The 23167-nt window shown below is 40.6% G+C and overlaps 1 protein-coding gene across 1 annotated transcript in view; it reads left to right on the top strand.

Annotated features, from left to right (window-relative positions):
• The window catches only part of trappc9 (trafficking protein particle complex subunit 9), a 117826-nt gene that overhangs the window by 56504 nt on the left and 38155 nt on the right, over nt 1–23167 (top strand). The window contains 3 exon segments of the mRNA XM_061664150.1: nt 7174–7316; nt 13781–13891; nt 21132–21285. Of these exon segments, the coding sequence (XP_061520134.1) occupies nt 7174–7316; nt 13781–13891; nt 21132–21285 (408 nt within the window).

The raw sequence follows: 23167 nt of genomic DNA, 5'->3' as shown, positions 1-23167 counted from the left end.
CTTCGGTTTGCACAGATACTGGAAATAAACTTAAGCGTAATTTTTAGTTATGTATACACCGTTGTCCAAGAATAGAATACTTATTATCTTTAAGATCCATTACTCACGAGTCTGTACGGATACTGAATCAACACCGTAATGAATCATGATAAAGTTCGCTTTGTTGACTCTTCTAGCTGTGCGTGCCTGCAGCAGCCGTATGCAAGCCGACCGGCATGTAATTAATAGAGAGTCAAGCATTTCATCATACTTACTGGACTTGAATTCATGTGTGAAATCCAGTCAGCCAGGCCGAGTGTGCCTCCATATGCCGCCGCCCTCTGTGACTGCATCCCTGTACAACTGTATTGCAGTCACCAGAACAGGATATTTGGATGCCACCATGCTGCGCCATCCATTCCACTTGCTTTCTTACTTGACAGGTAATTGTTGGTGATGTGTGTGTGCTTGTGTGTAGAAAGCAAAGTATAATAAACGGTTTGTAGGGATTTAAAAAAATAAATAAAATGACTGGCGCAAATGTCTACTCATGTGTTGCAATGTAATTCATCATTTTTTCAAACGTTTGGATTCTCTGGCTTTCAGCTCCATTTGTCCTATCTGCAGGGGTGAGAAATAACAAAATACATATAGCTGTACTTCGGTAGATTTTTTTCAGGTATCTGTACTTGACGTGACCATTTATTTTTCTGAAGACATTTTCCATTGACTCCTTACATTTGAAAACTGACTTCAGTACAGTTCTACTCTTTACTGTCAAAATAGGCTTGCTTTTTTTCAACTCCCGCAGATGATGTAAATAGAGAGAGGTAAAATCGACCACAGTTGCGATCTTGACTGATTAAAATCTTATGGTCTTATAAAGTGGGGGAAAGTAAAAAAAAGACAGCAGTGACATTGAGGAATGTGAACCAGGACGCCTTAAGGAGCTGTTCACCCTTTATGGCCTTACTTAAGGGAATTGTTGAATGATTTGTAGTGAATTTGTTGTTTTGTGCTACCCTAAAACCACCGGCGTCTGGCTTTCAAATTTTATTCTTCTAATCTGAAAAACACATACAAGAAAGGCATATTTTTCTGTTGTCATTAATTAGCAAGTTTAGCAGTTTTTGTTACTTAGTTCCCAAAGTTAGCAAAGCTATGGGAACATGTTGGTAGCATAAAAATTAAAATAAATAAAAAATTAAGCTTCTTATATATATATGTGACATATAACGTGATTTGATGTCAGTTAATAAAATAGGGAAAATATTTATTTGCAGACACACTATTTTGTTTTACTTTGGTAAATAAGTACATTTCAGATTGGTACTTTTAATACATATATATTTTTTTTACTGCTGCACAGGAGTTGAATCAGTACTTCTACAACCACAGGGTTGCATAAAGGAGCTTCCCTGTTTGAGGCTACTAACAGTTCAGTGTTTGCCTTGAATCACACTTGAATAGATGCTGTGCTTCCTCGTGTGTCTGGTGATACTTAAAAACATCTTTCATTTTCAAGCTATATTGTCAAGAGAAAAAATTTAGAGTCAGCAGTTTTGAAGTGGATATCACAATACCCCAAGGCATTGTTTTGGTGGAGAGTGAAACTTTAGAAACAAATATGCAGTAAAGCATTTAGTAGACCACCACCCAATATAAGGTTTATGTTACAGTTGCCTAAAATTAACAGCAATGTAATTACAGTAATTACCAAAACCATTTGTTGTGTTTTTGATGAGTGGTTTGCATTAACCTAGCAGTGTATTGTTTGTACTTTTGTTCACTCAAGGTTGTTGTGAGCGCTTCAACATACTTCCTTGGCACCAATCGCCTCTTCCTTGTTAGACAGGGATATGGATGCATCTTGTGGCACCTTAGGGTATTACTGATATAGCACAAAAACTCATGAATAGCAGAGTGCCTCAATGAATAGCTAAGGACAGTTTCTCCAGAAACAATGTATTCAATGTACCTGGAAATGAAAGCTGATATGCCAAAACCAGATGCTTTTAGTCAACACCAAATATAAAGGAATCAGCCTATTTTAGTAGTTATAACTGAAGTCTTTTAGGAAGCCATAAAGCTGGCAGGCAGACTGTATAGATACAGTGCTCTCGTTTAGTGATGGATTTCACATAAATGACATTAAATGGGGTAATCTGTTCATAGACAACGTTGCTGTTTTGAAGGCAACTCCCCCACAGCACAACAGAAAGCTATCAACAGGATGTTTTCTTCTAAACTTGACACTTTTGTATCTCAACTAAGTACCCTGGGGGTGAGCCGATTGTTTCAGTGATTGACAACAGGTGTACACACGAGATGCGGTCCCAGCAGTACTCCAGATAGCTATATTGCATCTGAATGGCCTCAAGTCAGAGCTCAAGTTTTCCATCGGGGCCAGCACCTCCGCGTAAATATCTCTCTTGGCTGGCGGCTTGCTTTCCTGCTATTGAGCAGCAGCATCCAAAGCAGGGTTCAAGCCTTATTTTAAGGACAATTAGGTACACAGTCTGCCTTCGCATCACCTCATCAAAACGCACCACAAAGTTCTGCCTTTATAACACTTGCAAGAAAGGGAAGAAAATAGAGGGAACATGTTGCCGTAGACCTTGAGAAAAAAAATAAGAAAAAGGAGAGTTGAGAGATTAATGTAAGTCTCCAACAAATAGAGGCTTAGAACCAAATTCTAATTTGGCTATTTGCATTAAGATAAGGATGTTTCTGCCTTATCAACACGTGGAAATAATACTGTTGGCAAGTAGTTATCACCATGAGCTTGTGTGTTAATGAGGAAATCTACGTACATGGTATAAGAGGGATAAGGATGGCAGCATGTGTTCCTCTAAAGCTAGCATTGCTTTCATTGGGGTGTATTTTTGGCATTCCTAGCTGCACCTTAATGCCATCACAGATGTTGTTTTCCTTTTCACCATTACGCTGATTCCCATCAAGATGGTCCGTTACCTCCTGAGGCAAGACAAATTGGAAGAGTGGGCTCTTCAGACTCATGGCACACTTTTCATTTTTGGTGTCAGACCTTTCTATATCAGCACAGTCCCTCAGAAGTTGCCCGTACTTATGGATGCCGGTGATGTATGGCAGTGCTCACAAGCAAAGCTCAAGCTAGGCTTTTATTTTGACGGCCAATTTGGCAAGCGCTCTCTCTTAAACTTCTACATACAGCGATTAGAGCTGTATGTTGTTTGGCTTTTTGCGAGCATTATGTCACTTAATGGAGACAAGTTCTGTTAGTCCTAGATAACGTTGCCAGAGTGTTTAGTTTTGGACCGACTTGCAGTAATTTTATTGCCAATTAAACGTTGCAGCCTCTGGAAAATAATTTGGTCATTAATGAATGGGAAATAGTACCACTTGGAGGTCTGTGGAAGGACATTAAGAAGTTCAATACAAATGCAATATGTCCTTCGGAAATCTACGGGTTGCAAGTTGTACAAAAAGTACTGAAACGCTGCACAGTAGGACTTGTACACGCAAAAGTATAGAGATAAGGTCTAAAGAAGTTCCCTTTGAAAATGTTATTGTTCATTTTAGGTTCATCATGATATTTCATCATAAAGGCAAATATAACTTTTTGTTTTTTGTTTGTAGTGCATGTTGAAGTGAAGAGTTTTGTATTTTGGGGTGGAGCTAAGTTGAGCCAGGGTTGTGAGTGGAGGTTATATACACATGCATTTCCAGTGAATTTTCCCCCCAAAATCAAATCACCTGTGTGCCATTTTTGGGGGGGGGGGTAATGTAAGAGAAGTTTGAAATATAGGGTTTCATCCATATCCCTCACGAATAGCGAAGGATTACTGTATACTATTTTGTATTTGAAGCTTCAGCACAAAGGTTCAGACTGATTTGTTCGAGCGATTCGTGAATGAGATATACGCAGTTGTAGTAAAAATGTATTATGGTTGGTATTGCGCCAAACAAATTGTTGTCCAATTCTCTTTGACCCGTTTGATTAGGCTTTGCTCTGCGACACCCTCACTCCTGGCTCTTGTCAGCTTATTACTGTCGGGGCCTTTCTCAGTCTGGTGTAATTGAAAAAGGGTTCCCGAAGAGCTGGAGAACTGACAGCAAGGGAGCGGGAAGGAGGTTTGAACAGATGAGAAACTGTAAGTCTTGTTGCAGTCGGCAAAAGGGATATAGGAATCAGTGTTTGCCAGTGTCTCTGAGACAATCGCTACTCCTCTGGAGACTCATGCTGAGGCCATTAGTGCCATACAGGCAGCCGTGGGATCACACTGCTTCCGTCGCCTGCTGCCTGCAAATTATACTCTACTTACATTCCCTGTGCTATAATTTTCTATAAAAAGTACTGGGAAAAACATTGCCACAGACACTGGTGTCAAATTGACAAACACTTTCTGTTTCACCCCATGAAATATTTGCAGCCCGTTATCAGCGCAGCCAGTTTTCTCTGCCCAGTGCAAATAGTGTTAAAATGTGGTTCTGAAACTGCATTGTTATTAAAGATTTCAGAGACAGATAGGTTTAGGCTATTTGAATCTGGCTGCTCGGCTCTGTTTGTGGTTTTTGAATGGGACTGCGGGGAGATAAACAGAAGCCATCACTTGGATTCAGCTTTGCTAGCTTTTTGTGTGTGTAAATAGAACTTTTGGTCCTAAAACAACAGCCAAGTCAATGAAGTGCTGGCAAAAGAGAGATTCATTAGCACGGGTTGGCGTGCTGTAAATATGCCACAAATATTTCACCTCAAATGCACTGCACTTGAACACATTGATAAAAATTGGTCTCGACAGTTACTCAGGAAACATGAAAAGGATCATCAGTGTGCAAGACACAGCTTTTTTTTTTTTTTTTTTTTTTTTTTTTTTTTTATAAATATATTTTAGAATGGTCTGATGATAACACGTCTGTTACATGCTGTCATAAAATATTCTTCTAGTCTCTCTGTATCTCTGTTACAACTTGCTGATGAGACATGCTGATGAGTGGCCGCTTCCCTCTGAGAACATCTCGTTTGAAGCCTCTCAATGGTGAGGTACCATTGATTGATTGTTAGGTGTCATCTTGGTCTTGATCATGCTAACGGACTGTTTAAATACCATTTCTAGTTGCAACCAGAAAATGTATTGATTGGTCAGTTCATGGCTCAAACACCTGTTGTGAATTTTGACTTTTGTTTTGTTTTTTGTTTGTTTGTCGGAGAAGTTGTGCAAAAGAATTGAAACATTGAACAGTTGGACATAGGGCTGAAACTGATTCACCAAAAAACTCAATGACACAAAAAGTTGAAACAAAAACATCTGTCTTGAGGCTTCGCAATGAGATAATTTTTTGACAGACTAGTTTTACTGCAGACTCACACACCACTCCGTGTTGAAATAAGTTGGTGCGATGGTGGCGAGCCAGGAAGAAAAAGTCAGTAAAATACAGAGAATGTCCAAAGTTTGGGATGATGTTTCTGCTGCAAAGAAAAACTAACAAATGTTCCGCCACAGAACAACTCGGATTGCCAACACGAGGCATCTATGTTAGCTTATTTAGTACATCCTACCACCTCTATCTACAATGTATTTTAATGCCCCCGCAAGAGCTCAAGAATAGAAACATCCGGAGGTGCATTTTCATCACTTTATTCAACAAAAGATAACAAAATAAAAAAGTAAAAAGCTTGTTCATACACAAGCAGCGGAGGCAGACTGGCTAACGGTTAAGCATTTAACAGCAAGCTGCTAACCTGAGCGCACAACAGCCAACTCTACACTCTCATTCGTTGACTCCCACGTCACTCACCAGACCAGGTCCCGCCCTGTTTTAAAATCTCAGATATTATAGTGTGGAACGTGAAGATGACTACCTCAAAGGGACAACAGTTATATATGCACCTCACATGCACATTTTATTGTTTAACAATGCAAAATCCCTTTTTAACTGATTATCCAATTAGTTAATGGGATAATAATCGATTCCAAAAATATTTGATAGCGGCAGCCTTAGTTGGACGTGCATTAAAAAGTTTAGAGAGGGTCAAATTAAGTTTCCCTGTAAACCTTATGGTGAATCCTGAAATTTCACCCAAAAGCCCAATATCCCTCACCTTTTGCGAGTAGTTTGTCATGAGGTATCTATACTGGAAATGTCACTTTGTCATGCATACTCCAAAATTTGCAACCATTAAAAGGCTAGTGAGGGTTAAAGTTCTTCCCCGCAGCTAATTCCACAATTCTTCTCCTCACAAAACTTTAAATAGAGGGAAAAAGACAAGGTTGAGGTGAATGGTCTCCACAAAGCATGGGAAACTGGTGGCCCGTGATTGTGGGGATGCCATGTAACTCAGGTCTGATAGGATGTCCATGTCGGAAGTTGGTTGGTCGGACAGGCGGTGTTGCGTAGTGTCGGCTCGGGAAGCTTCCTTGAACACGGATCTCTACTGTTGCTCGGCACCAGTGGATGTATAGACGAAACCATTTGTTGCCGCCGTGATCATCAAAGTCGCCCATCACTGGCTACACGAATAACCCACTTTAATGCTTTCATCTCTCTTTACTCAATGTGCGGTGCCTTTGTGCTTCTGTTCTAATTGGTAAGAACTGAGCCAGCGAGCTTAAAATGATTCCACTTTGTACTTTGTAATAGAGCGAAGGATTCGGGGGACATTTTCTTTACGAGGAAACAGCCAGTGCCTCAATCAGCGGTTTGTGCAGTGATGATGTATGCTCTGTGGGAAGAAAAGCAGAACCTTGGATGCTCCTTTTGCTTCGCTTCAGTCCATTACCTGAGTCAGCTCGCGCTCCCTCGCCATAAACTGCCACTTTTAATTTCCCTATCATTTGCCCACTTGGCTGCGTAAACGCTGTTCCTTCCTCTCGACAGAGGACTTTGTGTGTTCACTACGAAGCAAAGCCAGCAATTCCCACCCAATCCCCTCGTCTCACCGTTTGGGAACCCACAGGTTGAGTCCAAATCCTGACTTTGAGATACCATTCATAGTCCCGGCCTCTCCGCTCAAGGCATTCTCAATTCCATGTCATCAAACAGCACAATAGCTCTGCTGCAGTGCATTTATTATCTTAAAAGCAGCAACAGTCGATGGTATGGCAAAATGCATCTGATCTGACCTCAATTACACAAAGTCCCTCTGTGCTGAAATTCTTTGGAACACTCACGATTTTTTGTCACATTTCTTTGTTTCATGTTCTCGTTTTTCAGACTTTAGAGGCAGTCCTCAACTTCAAGTACTCTGGGGGAGCTGGAAAAGTGGAGGGCTACTACAGGGAGCTGTCTGTCGGAGTCCATGTTGATGTGGAGCCGTCGGTGTTCTTCACCAGAGTTAGCACCCTTCCCGCTACCAGGTAACAGAAGGTGATACGAGAAAGAAAAAAAGGTTTCAATAAATTATTTCTCGTTTTCAGTGTCAGCTCAGTTCATCACTTTTTGTTTTTGATCAATACACTGCTAGACGTATTATAGCAGAGTGCAAAGGATTGAAAGAAATTGGTGCAACCAGTGGAATCCAGGATAATGAGCTATGATTCCCTTAACAATCATGTGTTACACTCCCTATGTAGACATTCATGATGTGTACATTTTTTTCAAATACTTTACAAATGTAATGTTCTTTTCTGTAAAATATCTTTTAAGCCACCGCTTGTGGCATTTTTAGTATTCAAGCCTAAATTGACTTAAGCGGGGTGCACATATAATGACAATCAGAAGTCATATGGGTATTTTCCCACTCTTGTGATAGAAGTCAGCCTGGTTCTCAGATGTCTCTCAAATATTATTCTGCGCCTTTATCCTGTAGTCTGGTGTGTTTTAAGAGTGATTTATTTTTTTTCCCTTCCCAAATCTAGTCAGAAAACGATTGGTGCCGACAATTGTAAATGTTCAGGCCTTTCAATATTTACAATGGCAAAACAGAGAGCTGAACCTCTTCCACGTAATTCATCACATTTAAAATGACAAGAGTTTGCAACCACAATCTAGTTACCAGTTAAGCTAACTGTCAACCTAGCTTTTATTTCTTCTTCTTCTACTAATACTCTACGACTACACTATGGCACTATGCTGCCTTTCACAGGTTAGTTTTGTTACTACAACAGACATTGTTTTTGCAATGAGAATGGGTGTGAATTATTTGCAGATTTTTTTACTGTTCCTGGTAGGGCCTGGTCCTTACCCCCCGGCAATAGCAGGGTTCCACTGTAGTTAGGGCTTAAGCCATTAATATAGGCAGTTATGAAATTTTTTTTGCATGTGCGTCAAATACTTTTTTTCCCTACTCATGGCAGGGCACTGTCCCAATCCCCTATGGATAGCAGGGTATTTGTTTACCACGTTTTAGAAGTAGTCATTTTGCCGATTGGTCTGAAAGAATGAAATTGACTCTCATCTCTTGCTCACTCACAGCCTGGCTTATCCTGTACACTCACTGTATGTTAGATTCCGTGTCAGTGTCCTCGAATGCATACACATTCTTTGCGTCTGGCTTGACTTTTCAGCTTCTCCACCCTACTCCCGCCGAAACCAGGCAGCGGCCCCGCTCATGGTAATGACCACTTGAGATGAACCATTAGCTGTAATAATACCCACAGCGTACGCCATCCGTCTTGGGGTCAGCGCTGATAGATATGCTGCTCAGCCGGCTGGCTGTATTGTCACCCTCTTACCTTCACGGTATCTTGGCGAGCGCTATCTGCTTACTCTGATGACTTGAAGATCAAAATATTTGAATTGTGTCAAAATGAAGAGCCTTTAAATAGATGTGAGGGTTCCTGCAGGTGGAAGGTTCATTTGCATAATCCAAATATTGCATTCGTTGGCACATTAGTAATGAGTCAAATAGAGGAAATGGTGAGGTTTTGCTTGGTGGAAGGATTTTGAAGAACACTAATGGTTACATTGTTGCATTCTCTTCCACTTTCCCCTTTGTAGTCTTGTTCCTTGGATGTATTTTTTTCCTGCAGAATTAAGGTAGGTTTACAAGAAATTTTATTTAACTGTGTATACGTACATCCCACGTCATGTTGAGAATTTCAGCTCACCTTGCTGAAGAAGTAATATTAAAGGGGACATATTTTGCCAAAGCAACTTTTTCTATTATTTGGGATGTAATATTGTCTCGATGGTGCCTCAGTAAACATGATCTAAGTCACCAGCGAAGATCTCCGCCTTCTCTCTCCGCTGCCGAGCCAGCGCTGTCAACAAAACAAACACGTGTGATCTTCTACACGGAAGCAACCAAGCAGAGGAAAGGGCGCGGTCTTTGCCAAATATGGACAAAGCGGATACAAAACTGGGTCAAACAGAAGCAACTGTCAGAGGGGCCTTTTCTGGACACTCATGTGACAAAACCAAGGTGTTTTTATAAATGAAAGTGACACTTTTATACTAAATATTCAAAATATGGGACCTTTAAGCTCTTTATCTTGAGTGACACAAAACAAACAAAATCCCCACTTTGAGACAATTTAGGGAGGGGAAAACAAGGCTGAGTTAATTGTTATAACTTTAAAATACTATTTGGTCAATTAGTAATTGTGCAGTATAAGCTATTGCCTTTGAACATATTAAACTGTGCAATTTAATGTAAAATCAACATATTCTGTAGCTTATTCAAGCACAGCAATCTACAGATGAAAATACATAGAAATACAAGTAGTATTGTTGGGAAAATAACTCAAGGGTTGGTTGTAGCTCTATAATAAAATGCGACTCTGTTTTACTAGTTAGGTATAAAGGTATTAAAAATCAGATGTGCAATGATAAAAAGGGTCGAGTGTGCAAATACCTATGCATGGGGTCATTGAAATGGCATATCTTTCTGTAAAATCTCTTAATATGGATATGACTTTAATGGAAATGTGAATATTGCTCGGATGACCCCATCGTATTACAGAGTGCAGTGATGTAGATAGAAGTATCTTATAGCGTAATAATAATAGCAGTAATGATGAAAATGTAAATATTGCACATCATATTAACATATTGACAATATTGTGGCCCAACCACCTTTCTGCTATTAAACTGTTCTGTGGCGAGAGTCCCTAACATTTTGCATATCCCATTTATTACTTTGCACCAGCATTGCACTTTCTTTTATCTTTTCTTTTTATCCCCTGCGTATAACAACCTTTTTTTCTTGGATTGTAGCCCCTACTTTTTTCCCTTCACCTTTCCTTTCAGCCTATCACCACTTTCATCTTAGTGTCTACTCCATCACGTAACCCCTCCAGTCCTCGTCTACTTTTGAACTCTACTTTTGACTTTCATCTCAACTTATACAACCACCTCATTTATAAAGCGTAAAATGACAGAATATCCAAAATGGCTCTAAAAGACAGCATAAAAAATAAATCTCCCTTTTTTCATGTTTTAGTATTTTGACCAATAGTTTTACCTTACGGTAAATTATTTCTCAATGAGCATTCTCATGACTTTTATCCTTCTACTTAGAATTGGTGTTGCTGTCTTTGGTCAGTGTACATTTTCACACATCTTATTTTATCCCTACATTATCTCTTTCCTCCCACAGTGCTCTCTCTTTGTCTCACCTACTTTTCTCACATCAACATTTAGTCATCAAATTTGACTTTTTGTTCCTGGGTACTCTCTCTCTCTTTCTCTCTTTTTTTTTGATACATAAAAATACACCGCCATAAATTCCATTGAGCTGCTCCTTTAACATTTAAACAACAGTTTTCTCCTACTCTGCTGCCGGCACTTTGACCTTTCCCTGTGCTGGAAGTGACACCATTTTGTTATTTTCCTTCGACTCACTATTCGGGGGCTTAGGGGGTATAAAAGGTGTCGCATCTGTCCAACGAAGTGGCAGTGAAGCAGCATGCGTGAAATATGCGGTGATAGATACTGACAAAAAAAAAAAGAACTTTCATTTGGTATGCTCTGGGAATAAAATTCAATGTGGAGGGGCAAAGCTCACTTGGGATTTGATGGCGGTTGATGTCATTCTCAACGTTGCGCGTTATGCCGTGGTCATGTCGAAACTCTTAGTTGCTCCACGTGGTGGACACGTAAACAAAACTTTCACTTTGAGAGACCGTTCCCAAAATTATTATTATTTTTTTAAATCCTTTTCCAAGAATTCTTTAGGCGAGATTGCAAGTTAAAGAGAATGCACTTTTTAAAAAAACTATTTTAAAATGTGTTGTTTTTTTTTTTTGTGGAGTTGGACACTTTTCCTTCTGCAGGGTGGCAACATCAGCACTTCCAGACTCAAGTGGTGACGCAGAATCATTGATCAAGCTAATAGTTTTTGTCTTTTGTTATCCACCTACTGCCACCTCACAGCCCACCCACTTCCACATTTTGTCCTTTTTTTAGATTTATGATCTGACCTGGGCTTTCAATATTTACAGCATCTTGGCATTGAATGGTTGGTGGCAGCTTCGGAGACATTTCACAGTGTCCTCTTCCTCCCAATATTAGCAATATGTTGCGCTTCGGCTTCATTTGTTAGCGTGGCAGATATCTGTGAAATAGACAGTGGCATTCATTAACTTTCTTTTTCTTTCCCCTGTGACGCACTTGCTGCTGTACCTGAAATAATCACGAGTAAAGGTCTTCTTCTATGGCCACGGCTGTGTGCTTGAAATATAATTTCTCTTTCATATATAGAATTCAGGCACACAGCAGTGCTGGTGCATATAATTTTTCGCTATTAATATGGTATATATAACACAGTTTTATACAGTGCACAGTAATATGATATGATAAATCTGCAGTTTTGAGCAGCAGGTGATTTCTTCTCTCGCATCCTGGCAAAGTGGTGGGATTTAAACTTTTTATGGATATTAAAATGGAAGACCCTATTGGCAGTTTTGAATCATTTATCCACCTCAAATCTATGTGCCATCTGTTGTAGCTCACCCGAATGCTTAATAAGATTATGCTGCGTGAGGCGTTCACAAGTAGAGCCACCACTTTGGTGGTGACTGAACATTCGACTGGTTCTTAATGTTATTTTAGGTTCACGCTATTGTTCTTTTCGAACCAAACTAACATCCAGAAATCCACATTGTCTGGTGATTCTATCCCTGTCTTGATCTTGGTTGGACATTGTAAGAGCAATGAGTCTGTGGTTCTTATCGGGTGGCTCTGATTGATCGTTCCAACTTACTGCCCCAGCCTATAAATCAGTAGCTCACTCCACTCAGCCTGTTCATCACGTCTGCCAACATAGACAACAAGACAATTAAAGAAACATGGGGAAGCCTAAAAAATATGCTCTTTTAATTGCCGCGGCACTTTATTAGCGACTTGGGCAAACGCACCGTAATCCTCCATTAACCCTGGGATTTAAGAGACAGGAATCAGGCTGGGAATGAGTTTCGGTTTTCCCTGGGAGCAAAACGAGGTGATGGGAGGTTTAATTTACACTCAGCATATATTTTTTAATACCTCTGCTGTGTTCTCCTTTGTGGTCACTACCTTAACACCATGATTTGCATAACACTTAATGCTGGTCGTATTGTGTCTCGTTATGAGATGTGTTGCACCGTGTATTCCCTATGCAGTGGAAATTATAGGTCAGATGAAAATACCCATACCGGGGGTCCTTGGTTTACCCTGGAGTTTTATTTCTGACGGCGGTGACAGAGCCTGAATTGTATTAAATAATATTTTGTTCTATTGGTATATGCCATTGTTTACTGCAATATATTAATTATTGTTGTATGGTTTTCACTGATAAAATATTGCAATATTTTTCCCCCACTTTTGAGGGGAAGTAAAAAACAACAAAACAAAACCAAAAAAAAAACACCTGACAGTGTTATCTGTTTCTGTTTGGAGCTAAAATTCCTTTTCATCATTCATTACCAGGAGGGGAAATATTCACTTAGCTAAAAAGCCAGTATAGTCTCCTCCCGCTTGATCTCAGTTGCAAATTTGACCCTCTTATGAGCTCTAATAGAAAAAAAACAGGCCTGTCTGGCTCTGATTTTGAAGAATGGCCTGCTCCAAACGGGCCTCCGCCCTCTCATGAAAGCGTCGCCACCTTTTGATGTTCGGGCAATGACTGATAGATGCTGTATCTTGGCTTCATAACCTATCTCAGTCATACATGTCTGTGAATTAAAACAAAAATGTAGCCAATCCGTTATACATACACTACTTCCAAAAAGTTAGGTAGGGATAGTTGGCTTTTGAGTGAAATTTCAGGATGGACCTAAAACTTAATTGGACCATCTCTAGAATTTTGAATGCAGTTGACCTACTGTTCAATGTTTTAGTACTAATGACCGAATGGCAAAATTCACATTTGCTCTATGAAAATTTCCAAGGTTGTCCACTTTGATGCCTTTCTGTGACTCTTCCAGTCTCTCTGTATGTCTGTTGCAACTTGCTGTTTACATGTTTAAAGCCTTGCAATGGAGAGTTACTCTTGGTCAATTGTTAGTGTCATCTTGGTATAAGATGAAGAAGAACATTTAAGTAGCAGTTTATTGGTCGATTCAGGGATAAAACACCTATTATGAATTTTGACGTTCGGCTCCTTGTTAGATTTTACAAAATGTACTGAAACATTGAACAGCTGGAGATAGGCATTCAAAAGTTTTGGGAAATTACATTCACCTGTAAAAATTACAGTGCATTTTACGTTGATCCTGAAATTTCACCCAAAAGCAAATATCCCTCACTTTTTTTCTGAGAGCATTCAAGTAGCTTGGTTCACATTGACCAATGTGAACATCAGTGATGCTTTACTTTTTGATTCATATTTGTGTGTAATGCAGAAAATAGTTTGACTTAATATTCATGGACTGTATTCTTGGGGTTATTATTTTTCTCATAGCACCCGTCAGTGTCATCTACTGCTGGACATCTTCAACCCAACAGAACATGAGCTCACTGTCAGTGCCAAGAACAACCAGGACCTGGTTCTCCATGCCAGTGAGTGCCAAAGGTAAGAAGAATTGTAAATAAAGAGTGATGAACAGGCCAACGGAAAAATATCACCATAAACAAATTGTTTTTGAAGGACAACTAGAAATGGGAAATGATCCTGAAATGTCAGCTTCCACCCAAAATGTCAGACTTCCTGTGTCTTTTTGGGTTTCTTGAGACCTTTTTGTGGGTCTACCCATGCTAGACATACCTTACCAATTTCACGTTGGTAAGTGAAACTGGCTTTAACGACAGAATTTTTAAAAGATTCCAGGTGATTTGGAGTTGATTTTTGGGAGCGGATCACATTTGCGACCCCTTCCAAACATACTTTTCCCACCAGGATGAATTTTTTTATAGAATGTATGAATATGTATAGAAGATTGTCTGGACATAACGGTCTTCTACATTTCAGTTTCATCAGGGTATTAATAGGGCTTCGGACTTGTGACCGCAAAAGAAACGTGGCAATTATCTCAAGTTTTCGCCAATGTCCCAATGTAACATTTCTCCGCTCATTAACCCGAAAATATCTCACCATTTCTGTAAATGACTTCGGCTTGTCTCATGCACCCCCTTGTGCAGACTTGTCGTTGCGCAGCAGAGTGGCAAATTATGATTACTGTCAGTATTTTCTCTCCAGTGTGCCCTGCGAATGGACAGACGCAGACACAGTGACTCATAAGCCTTTTCCCACGCGGCTGGAATGTTATTGTGCAAGGGGAATTACTCGGTGACGGTAGAAATGGCCAGTCAGCGTGATATCAAGGAAACGGAATAAATACTTTAGGTGATAGAAACAAATGCAACACCACTCCAAGGGTATATGTGGTATTTTTTTCAGTCAGACAGTTTGTCTAAAACTGAAATGAAGATACCAATCAACTGTACATAGATGGCATTCGATGAATCATATTCTAAGTTCCATTAGAACATCTGTCATTGCTGAAAAATCTCTCACATGCTACCTGTAGCCATGGTCATTTGTCATTGATAAAAGCTGTCTATAAATAAATGCGACATAGGAACGTCATCAGTGGCCCAAGCGCCATGTTTCAAGAATGTATGAGTAACATTGATGTGACACAATGTGCCCCTGTGGAAAAATGTCATGTTCTGTAAATTGTGTTCAGACTACTTATACAGTCTGCACCTCGCCTAATCATAGTTCGCTAGTCACATTTTCACCTGTTCAGTTTTTGTCTTCTTTCCAAAACGTCCTAAGATGCCATGAGATGGTGCCAAAGCCCTGGCTAATAGGAAAGTAGTAATCGTGTCAACAAAGTTTGTTAGAGTTTTACAATTCCACTGTTCTTTGTTTTGGTGCCTTAGATCACCATCACTACATCAATCCCGAGGTATTGACTGGTCCGTCCCCGTCACACTGCAGTCCTCCATTGCCACTTCTGTAAATCTACTTACTGTAGTAGGCCCGGCCACTTAGTGTTAACTGCAGCACTTTTCTCCTTTCAGTTTCTCTCCTCATTCGCTTTTAGCACTGACGGATCAGCGCGCGCACGGGTGTGGCCACGCCTCGGCGCATAGGCTTTTCAAACAAAGCTTGTTTCCATGGTGACCACCTTCACCCTTTGTGGCTGCGAAGCACATAATGTATTTGCAGTCAGTTATCCCATCTTCAGTAAGTCCCAGTTGGACATGAATACTATTTTTTCCCCCAGTGCTTTTCCTGCAATATTTGCTTTGCTCAGTCTCTTTCGCTCTGTCATTTAAATGTATGAGATGCTCATTACACGAACAATATGCGATGTTGTGTCCAATAAATAAAAAAAAAAAAACCTGTGCATGCTGAGGACAATGGGAGCAATGTTTTCTGACAACAATTAGAGCCGACAGTCGTGATGCTCGTCTCTCTGGAATTCACAATTCCCAATCCTGTCATATTTGCGCGATGGAAGTTTCTGTTTTTCTCCTCAGCAAATGTTGGGGAGATAATATCTTCCCTGGAGGTGTGCATTACCCCCGTTGGCGCTGGTGAGATGAGGTTTGCTGGAGGTTCTGCAACATCAGGAGATCTTTTTAAAAAATACTGTACAGTAAAATGTAATGAGCACGTCAAAGGCCTTTAAAATCCTCCATTAAAAAAAAAAATTGAATACTAAAGTACGTGACCTATTCTACTTTCCACACTGCTCTTCTTACAAATAATTCACACACATTCAAGGTTTTAGGGCAAGTGGATGGCGTTTGAACTGTCACGGTAATTTTGGGCCGAACTATTGGTGGATTTTTTTCAACTGAAACTTGTTAGCCAATCGGAGAAGGGGAAATAAGGAGCCCCCCCAGAGTAGCAGAATAAATGAAAGGGTCAAGGAGCTTGTTATACTGCTTTACTCTAATTTGAAGTCTTTTTAAAAATATTTGTTACCAGATTTTCTATGTGATATCATAAAACATTATCCAATACAAAAAAACTTCTCGTTCTCCAGAACCCATCATCTGTCCGTCTGTCCATCCATCCAGCCATCCATTCATTCATTGTACCACTTAGTCGGCCACTGTACCGCCCTTCTCCGGAACCCATGATCCAATTTTTGAAATTCTTAGTGCGCTGTTCTTAGGTTGAAGTTTCTATTCCAACCAGACTGAGATAGATTGAGAAAAGGAATAGTTTATTGCAAAGATATACTGCGAAACCCCCTAGAAGGGATAATGGTAATGTTACCTTGATTCTAAACCTTAAAACAGTTGCAATCTTAACTCACACAGAGTAGCAACACATACAAACAGAGAATACAGCAATACTCACAGGCATATATTCTCTCTGCTCTGCGATATAGCCGAGGCACAAAAAATGAGCGGTGATATAGCAGGGAAACACTGTAGTCCTAGAGTCAACCCATCTGTCACAGATTACTGACACTAGTGATTTGGCGTAGCACGGCGTGCGTCTGCCAATTGCTTCCATTCTCTGTTCAATTTAAATATTCATGAAGACGGAAACACTGGAGGAACTTTTCCAATCACCTTTGATTCGATCTACCCTACGGCAAAGCCATTGTCCCCGAGCAATTGTCGCAGATCAGATGTGTATTATTTGTCACTGTTTATTTTCAGAAAAAATAAAATAAAATCCCTGCTCGAATTCCAGCTGTGGCTCTTCTTGCATGATATCGCCTCCCTTCACCTCTTGTCAAGTCTCTCACTTGTGCGCGATGCCAGCCACCTCCCAGAAAAACCTTCTGGCTTTTAACAGCACAAACAGAAATAGCTCACTCTTGTCAGCCCTCGTAATAGTCTGCCGCTCCTCACTTTTAATGACAGTCGGCGTATTCGAAGATTGTCTGCACAGTAACCTCCTTGGACGCGCCGGTGCGTTCCGTAATTGGCCGTGAGGATTTGTTTTGGATGTAGCTCAGCATATTGATTGAGGCACGGGGAGCAGGGAAGCTGCGAGGGCCGCCGCAAACAAAGGGTTACACAGAGTCAGCCGAAGTCTAAAAATAGACGCTCGCTCTCGCATGCCTCTGCAAAGGCCTCCATGGATCGCCGCCCTTAAGCTCTTGCACGTGAGCTAAAAATAACCTGAAAATGAAAACATGCATACGCACACTCTGTGAGCTCGCAGCTTCTTCCCCTGCGGCATTAACACCTCGGCGCCTCTTAGGAAAGATGCAAAAAAGGTTGTTGCAAAATGCTGCTTGGAAATCATTTCCTGTTCCGCATTGGGCTGCGCGAGGATTGATTCCGTTCTGACTTACTATTCAGGGACATGCATACAGTTGGACGTCGTAGTCACGTAAAAGAGTCAAGACCTCTCATGAAAAAGATATACAAGGTTAGAAAATAAATAAAGCTTGGATGTAAAAATCCATATCGCATCGTAATTTCTCGTGGTATTGATGTACTGTACTGGCATGGTCAAGAATCAAGGTGCGTAATTTCACCATAAACTATTAATTACATTGATTTTAATCTAAAATATAAAGGTGACCCTTGGCTTTGTGGAAACATGTCACTATTATAATTTTATTGAGAAACATCAAGGTTACAATTTAAAACCAGGTGTTTTAATAATATCTGGCATGCTTTTGCTGAAGGGGGAAAAAATAAATAGAATTGGAGCATCAGCATCTTCTGGTGGAAGGTTCTGTTTTGAAGAAAAGCAAACCAAGCGCCCATAAAGACAATAAAATTATCAATTGTATTGTCATGTGGCGCATGCAGAGAACACATCGCCAAACACAACTTTCATAATTCTGTTGTGTACAGTCATATGTTGTAGTAACATAAAGACCTCTTGTGCAAAAAGATTAAAGTGAATTAGGTGTGGAAGAAAATACTGTATCAATATTTCAACAAAGTGTCTCGTATTCATACACGAGCACAGTCCAGCATAAATTCTCCATTAACTATGATTTACATTGATATAAATCTGAAATGGGCAATGCTTGGATCACATCTTGAGCTCAGTGAAGACATTATCTATTTTTAGTGGCAGTGGAAAAAAAAAAAAAAAAGTTCCCCAGGCATTTTAGTAAAATCTAACATGCTTCCTTAGGTCAGAAGAATCAAGAATTAGGTTCGTCCTACTTTAAATAAAATAAACCAGTTTTTGTTCATGCATTCTATTTTCCTGTGGCGATTGCAGAGGACACATCGCCAAACACGACTGCCGCAATTCTGTGGATAATGTGTCGTTCAGTGCTCCCTTGCCATCTGCGGCTTCAGCATGGCAGTGGGAGCATTTCAGAAATGAAAGTGAGCCCGGATGCTTTGATATAATCATCATGTACTTTCGGTCGAAAGGCAACACAACATTTAATTAGTAACGGGTCGCTTCCCACCCCGACCCTCTCAGCTGGAGTTATCCCTGCCATTACACCGGCATCACTGCCAAATTATTGTGAGATGGCGGTAATTAGAAGCACGGTGTCAGGGGTCACACCCGGCGGACACAATGTTGTTCATTTGCACGGTTTTTCAAGGTGTGTGGTTTTCCAAATAAATGTGTGCCTGCATCATCCGGAACTTTACTTGGTGAGCAACTTTTCTTGGGAATGATCAAGGCTGTATATACTCCCTTGCATTTTGTTCATATCAAGCTGCAAATAACATTTACACACGTTAGGTAGTACTGTGTAAGGTGTCCTCTGTTTATGGGGAGTTCTATTCCTCTGATGGTAACAAAAAAAGCCCCCTTTCTTTCTGTCTTTCAGTTCTCTGGTTTTCACGTTGGTTACACCTTTATAGTATAAATCTAGTCCTCTTTAGGCAAAACCTAAATCTGAAACCGAGCGTTCCAACGCTATTTATTTTTGGAATAATCAATGTAATAGGACAGAGCCGGAAGCAAAACACAACGGCCAGTCACATGTTACAGTTTTGCTGACGTGAAAAATGGGTGGATTCAAACAAAATGTGCTTCAAAGTTGTAAATCCCATCCAGACGCTGAAATATTGATCGCTTGTCCCATATTATTTTTTTTTATGTTAGTTATGTTTGCTTGGAAATAAGAACTCTTAATTTTTTTTAAACACATTGCTTTTATTCTGAGAATAACTGTACATACTGGGAACACAAGGCTTTCTCTAGAATATAGCCTCGTATCTCAAGGCACCACTCGAGATGGGTTTCAGTTATGTCTGCAGCCTCTGTTACTGCTTCAAAAACTAATCTTACAAATAAAAAATCATGCATCAATTCGCATGTAGCAGCCGTTCCCTGCTGACGTGCGATGTGCATTGTTAACATTTCACCTGGCAACTCTCAAGAGTGCCTGCCCAACATCCTGAGGTTGGAACATCTCTGCATTTGAAAAGGACTGTCAGCAAACAAAAGGTTCTGTGAATCGTGTGCTGCCTTGAATGGATTTCATCAAAGCAAAATAGCCAGAATAATGATCTTTGAATTGGATCTGCTGATGAATGCCTTCAGCTGGCTCAAATCACCTCTCTCTCGCTGTAAAACTCATTGGGAGTCCTGAAAATGCCAATGAGATGCGGGCTCAAAACACACTGAGCTTGGCGAGCGCAGCGAAAAGAAAATAGAACTGTCTATTTATATGCATCGACAAATGAAATTACAGTTTATGCAAATGTAGCTTTCGTTTGCGCAGTCTTAGTAAGAATGTCGAGATGCTAAGTGCTTCAATCTGGCTCATCCATCCAATCCCCCCATACGCCGTCCTCAGTCATATAAGTAAAAGCTCATGAACGGTGTCATTGGTGAGGGGAGGTGTCATCGACCTTTGCGTTTGGCGCAGAGACGTTCCTCTGTGGCCCATCTTCAGCACACAGTTTGTTATTGAAATTCTTGTAACTGTTTAGATTGGCCTGCGGATGGACGAATCAGGAAAAAGACGGCACAATCATCTCAGGCAAGAGACTTGGTCTGGTGCTTCTCTCTTGGCGTAATAAGTAGGTTGTTGGTGGTGATCTTTGGGACAAGTGAAAGAAAGAAAAAGCAAGGTTTGAATTAGTTTTCGCAGCTGCGTAAGAATACGTCAGCAAAAGAAGGCACCCTTATAGGGGATAAGCGGTACAGAAAATGGATGGATGGATGGATGTTTTGTGATGTATGACCTAGTGTTTCATACTGTATGTGAATATTTACTCGAATCATAAATCGTGACTCAACACCTTTATTAGGTTAGTGATCGATTATGGCGTGGCACACCAAATTTGCAAATTTGGTGCGCATTGATGACGAGGAATTTAAAAATGCCCAGCTTGTGTGTACTTTTTATATACAATTCTGACTGGTGCAGTTTCCAGGAAAAAAAAATGAATGAACCCTTTCAGTTCCCAAACGTTTGGTCTTATTTGAAGTGTAAATGTGGTCGTGTCGTTCTTTGTAATTACTTGTCCAAAACGAACAGCAGCCCCCACGCCGTGCCAGACGGTGTCCATTTGCCTTGTTGTATTTTTAGTCCTGGTGTGTGTAATGTGTTTGAAGAATGAAAAAGCAGCACTCATTTGAAGATGGGACTTCAGTTGTTGACATAAGCCTTATGCCACTAATCTTCAAAGGTGACTGTTTAAGTGTTGTTCTGCTGCAAGACCTGCAGTTTAGCAGTTTTTTTCCCTTGTTTGTTTTGAACCATCATTATCTCATTTTTTGCTGCTTTGCTCTAAAGGCTCCCTGACAATAATTGCATTTTCCACCATGTCACTTTGATGCGTCCCTGGACTCATCAATATATATTTTTTTTTTTCCATCATTCTGTTCATTGTGGTGATTTACAATAAAGTCCCTTAAGCGTCTGGATACATGAGATAATTTACTGTCTCTCCCCCAGGATGGCCATCCAGGTTGACAAGTTTGACTTTGAGAGTCTGTCCCTGCCCGACCAGGAGACAATTTACTTCACTAACCCCAAACAGCTGGAAGAGGAGCGACAGCATGCGCAGGGCTTCCAGATCAACAGCAAGCTGGGCATCTGTTGGAGCATCATATCCTTTTCCGCTGGCTCAACCTTTCCAGACATAAAGCACGTGGAACTAGGGTTTGTATTCATTATTTAGCATCCTCAGCAGTCTTAAGACACCTCAAGTCCATAAGGAGGCGATCAATTTTTTAAGGTGGTGAGTAGATTGAGAGAGCTTGGTGTGCTTTGACAGTCAGAAGAGTGATAAAAGACATCTGGAGTCTACATCTGGAGGCCCTCTGGCCAGCGGGGAACTTGTTCCTTGGCGCTGACAGATGGCTTATGGGCTCCGTGCTTGACACTTTGACACCGTGAAGCGATGTTCTCGTGTGTCAATCTGAATCTCACACCAACGGGGCTCAAACATGCTCACGATGTTTTGAGCCCCTCAAAGACACAGTGTAGTCTGTCTCTAAGGCAGGGGTGTCAAACTCATTTTAGTCGCGGGCCACATTGTAGTTTTGCTCAGAGGGCTGTAAAACCAGTTAAAATGAAGAAAAATTGCAATTTCCTGCCAAATGAAAATAACTAATCCATTTAGCAAGAAATACAAAGTAGACACAATTTTTTTGCTTTTAGTGGGCCACATGAAATAATGTGTGTGGGGGGGTGGATCCGGCTCCGGCTCCTGGGCCTTTAGTTTGACACCAGTGCTCTAAGGTCATCATACGGTAGTTATGGTAACTTATGCCTGTCCTATTGAAAACTGAATACAATATCAGTCTCACTCTGAGTGTAGGTACTGCATAAATAATGTGACCCCGAGGACAGATTGAAATGGGGAGACTCAATATCAGGCCAGTGCTTGTGTTCGTGATGAAATTGAAGAAATATGGCATCGTCATATAACACAATTTCTTTCTTTCTAAACATCAAGGTCAACTTGCAATTAATCTTGTTGTCAGGATAAAACTTTTGACCTCACGATGTTGGTGGAAGAAACGTTAGGGGATCAGAAAAGTCACTCGAAGTCGCTGTCTGCATGGCAGAATCTGTCAGTATGTATATATTTTTGAAATATCCATCCATTACCTTTCTATAGTGCTTATCCTAATTAGGGGGTGCAGGGCAGCAGGAGCCTATCCCAGCTGTCTTTGAGGGAGAGGTGGACTACACCCTGGATAGGTTGCCAGCCAATTTCAGGGAACATCACCAAAGGAAAATTTCAACTATTTTTATTGTTTTGGAATGTGGGAGTAGAGGAGACCCACACAAGAACATGCAAACTCCACACATGAAGGCCAGATTCAAACCCAAAACCTCAAAAGTGTGAGGCAGATGTGCTAGCCACTAGTTAGTGTATTTTAATCAGGTAATTTTTCAAAAGGTGATTGTTCGACATCACCACATTGCGTATACAGTCGGTCTGCTCTGGGTTTGAATTGGCACCAAATAAAATGTGGAAAAATTGAAGCCCTCCGAATACTTTCAAGATGTATTGTACACAAAATGACAAGCATCATCACCTTACTGTCGCAACAAGTCTACCCATGAAACTATACACCTGTAGTCAGGTGGTCCACCAACTGAGCCCTGAGGAACTAATTCTGCATTTTCAGTTATCACGTGATAAGTATCATTGTTTCACCATTATGTTGTTAAAGGTTCCTGCATTTCTTGCTAGCTGTATTGACAACTCTCAAAGGTTAATCGTAGTGTGTTGTTTATTCATGTTGTCCAAATGTCAGCTCTGTAGGTTATCATCTTATATTATCTGGATAATTGCTCTCTATTAGGCATATTTGTTCTGGTGCATTATCAATCAGTTTGCTGCTCCCTCTGGAGTCAGGTTACAGAAACATATTTCCCAGCAGCCTTTGACATTTTGAGGTGAACACTAATAACGGTAATGACCTAACATTAGTTTGTGTAATTTAAAGCAGCGGTCCCCATCCACCATAGGACAT

The sequence above is a fragment of the Phycodurus eques genome, chromosome 20 (assembly GCF_024500275.1).
Source record: "Phycodurus eques isolate BA_2022a chromosome 20, UOR_Pequ_1.1, whole genome shotgun sequence".
NCBI classification, from domain to species: Eukaryota; Metazoa; Chordata; class Actinopteri; order Syngnathiformes; family Syngnathidae; genus Phycodurus; species Phycodurus eques.
Note: the sequence above shows the minus strand (reverse complement) of the source record. Positions and strands in the feature narration are given on the sequence as shown.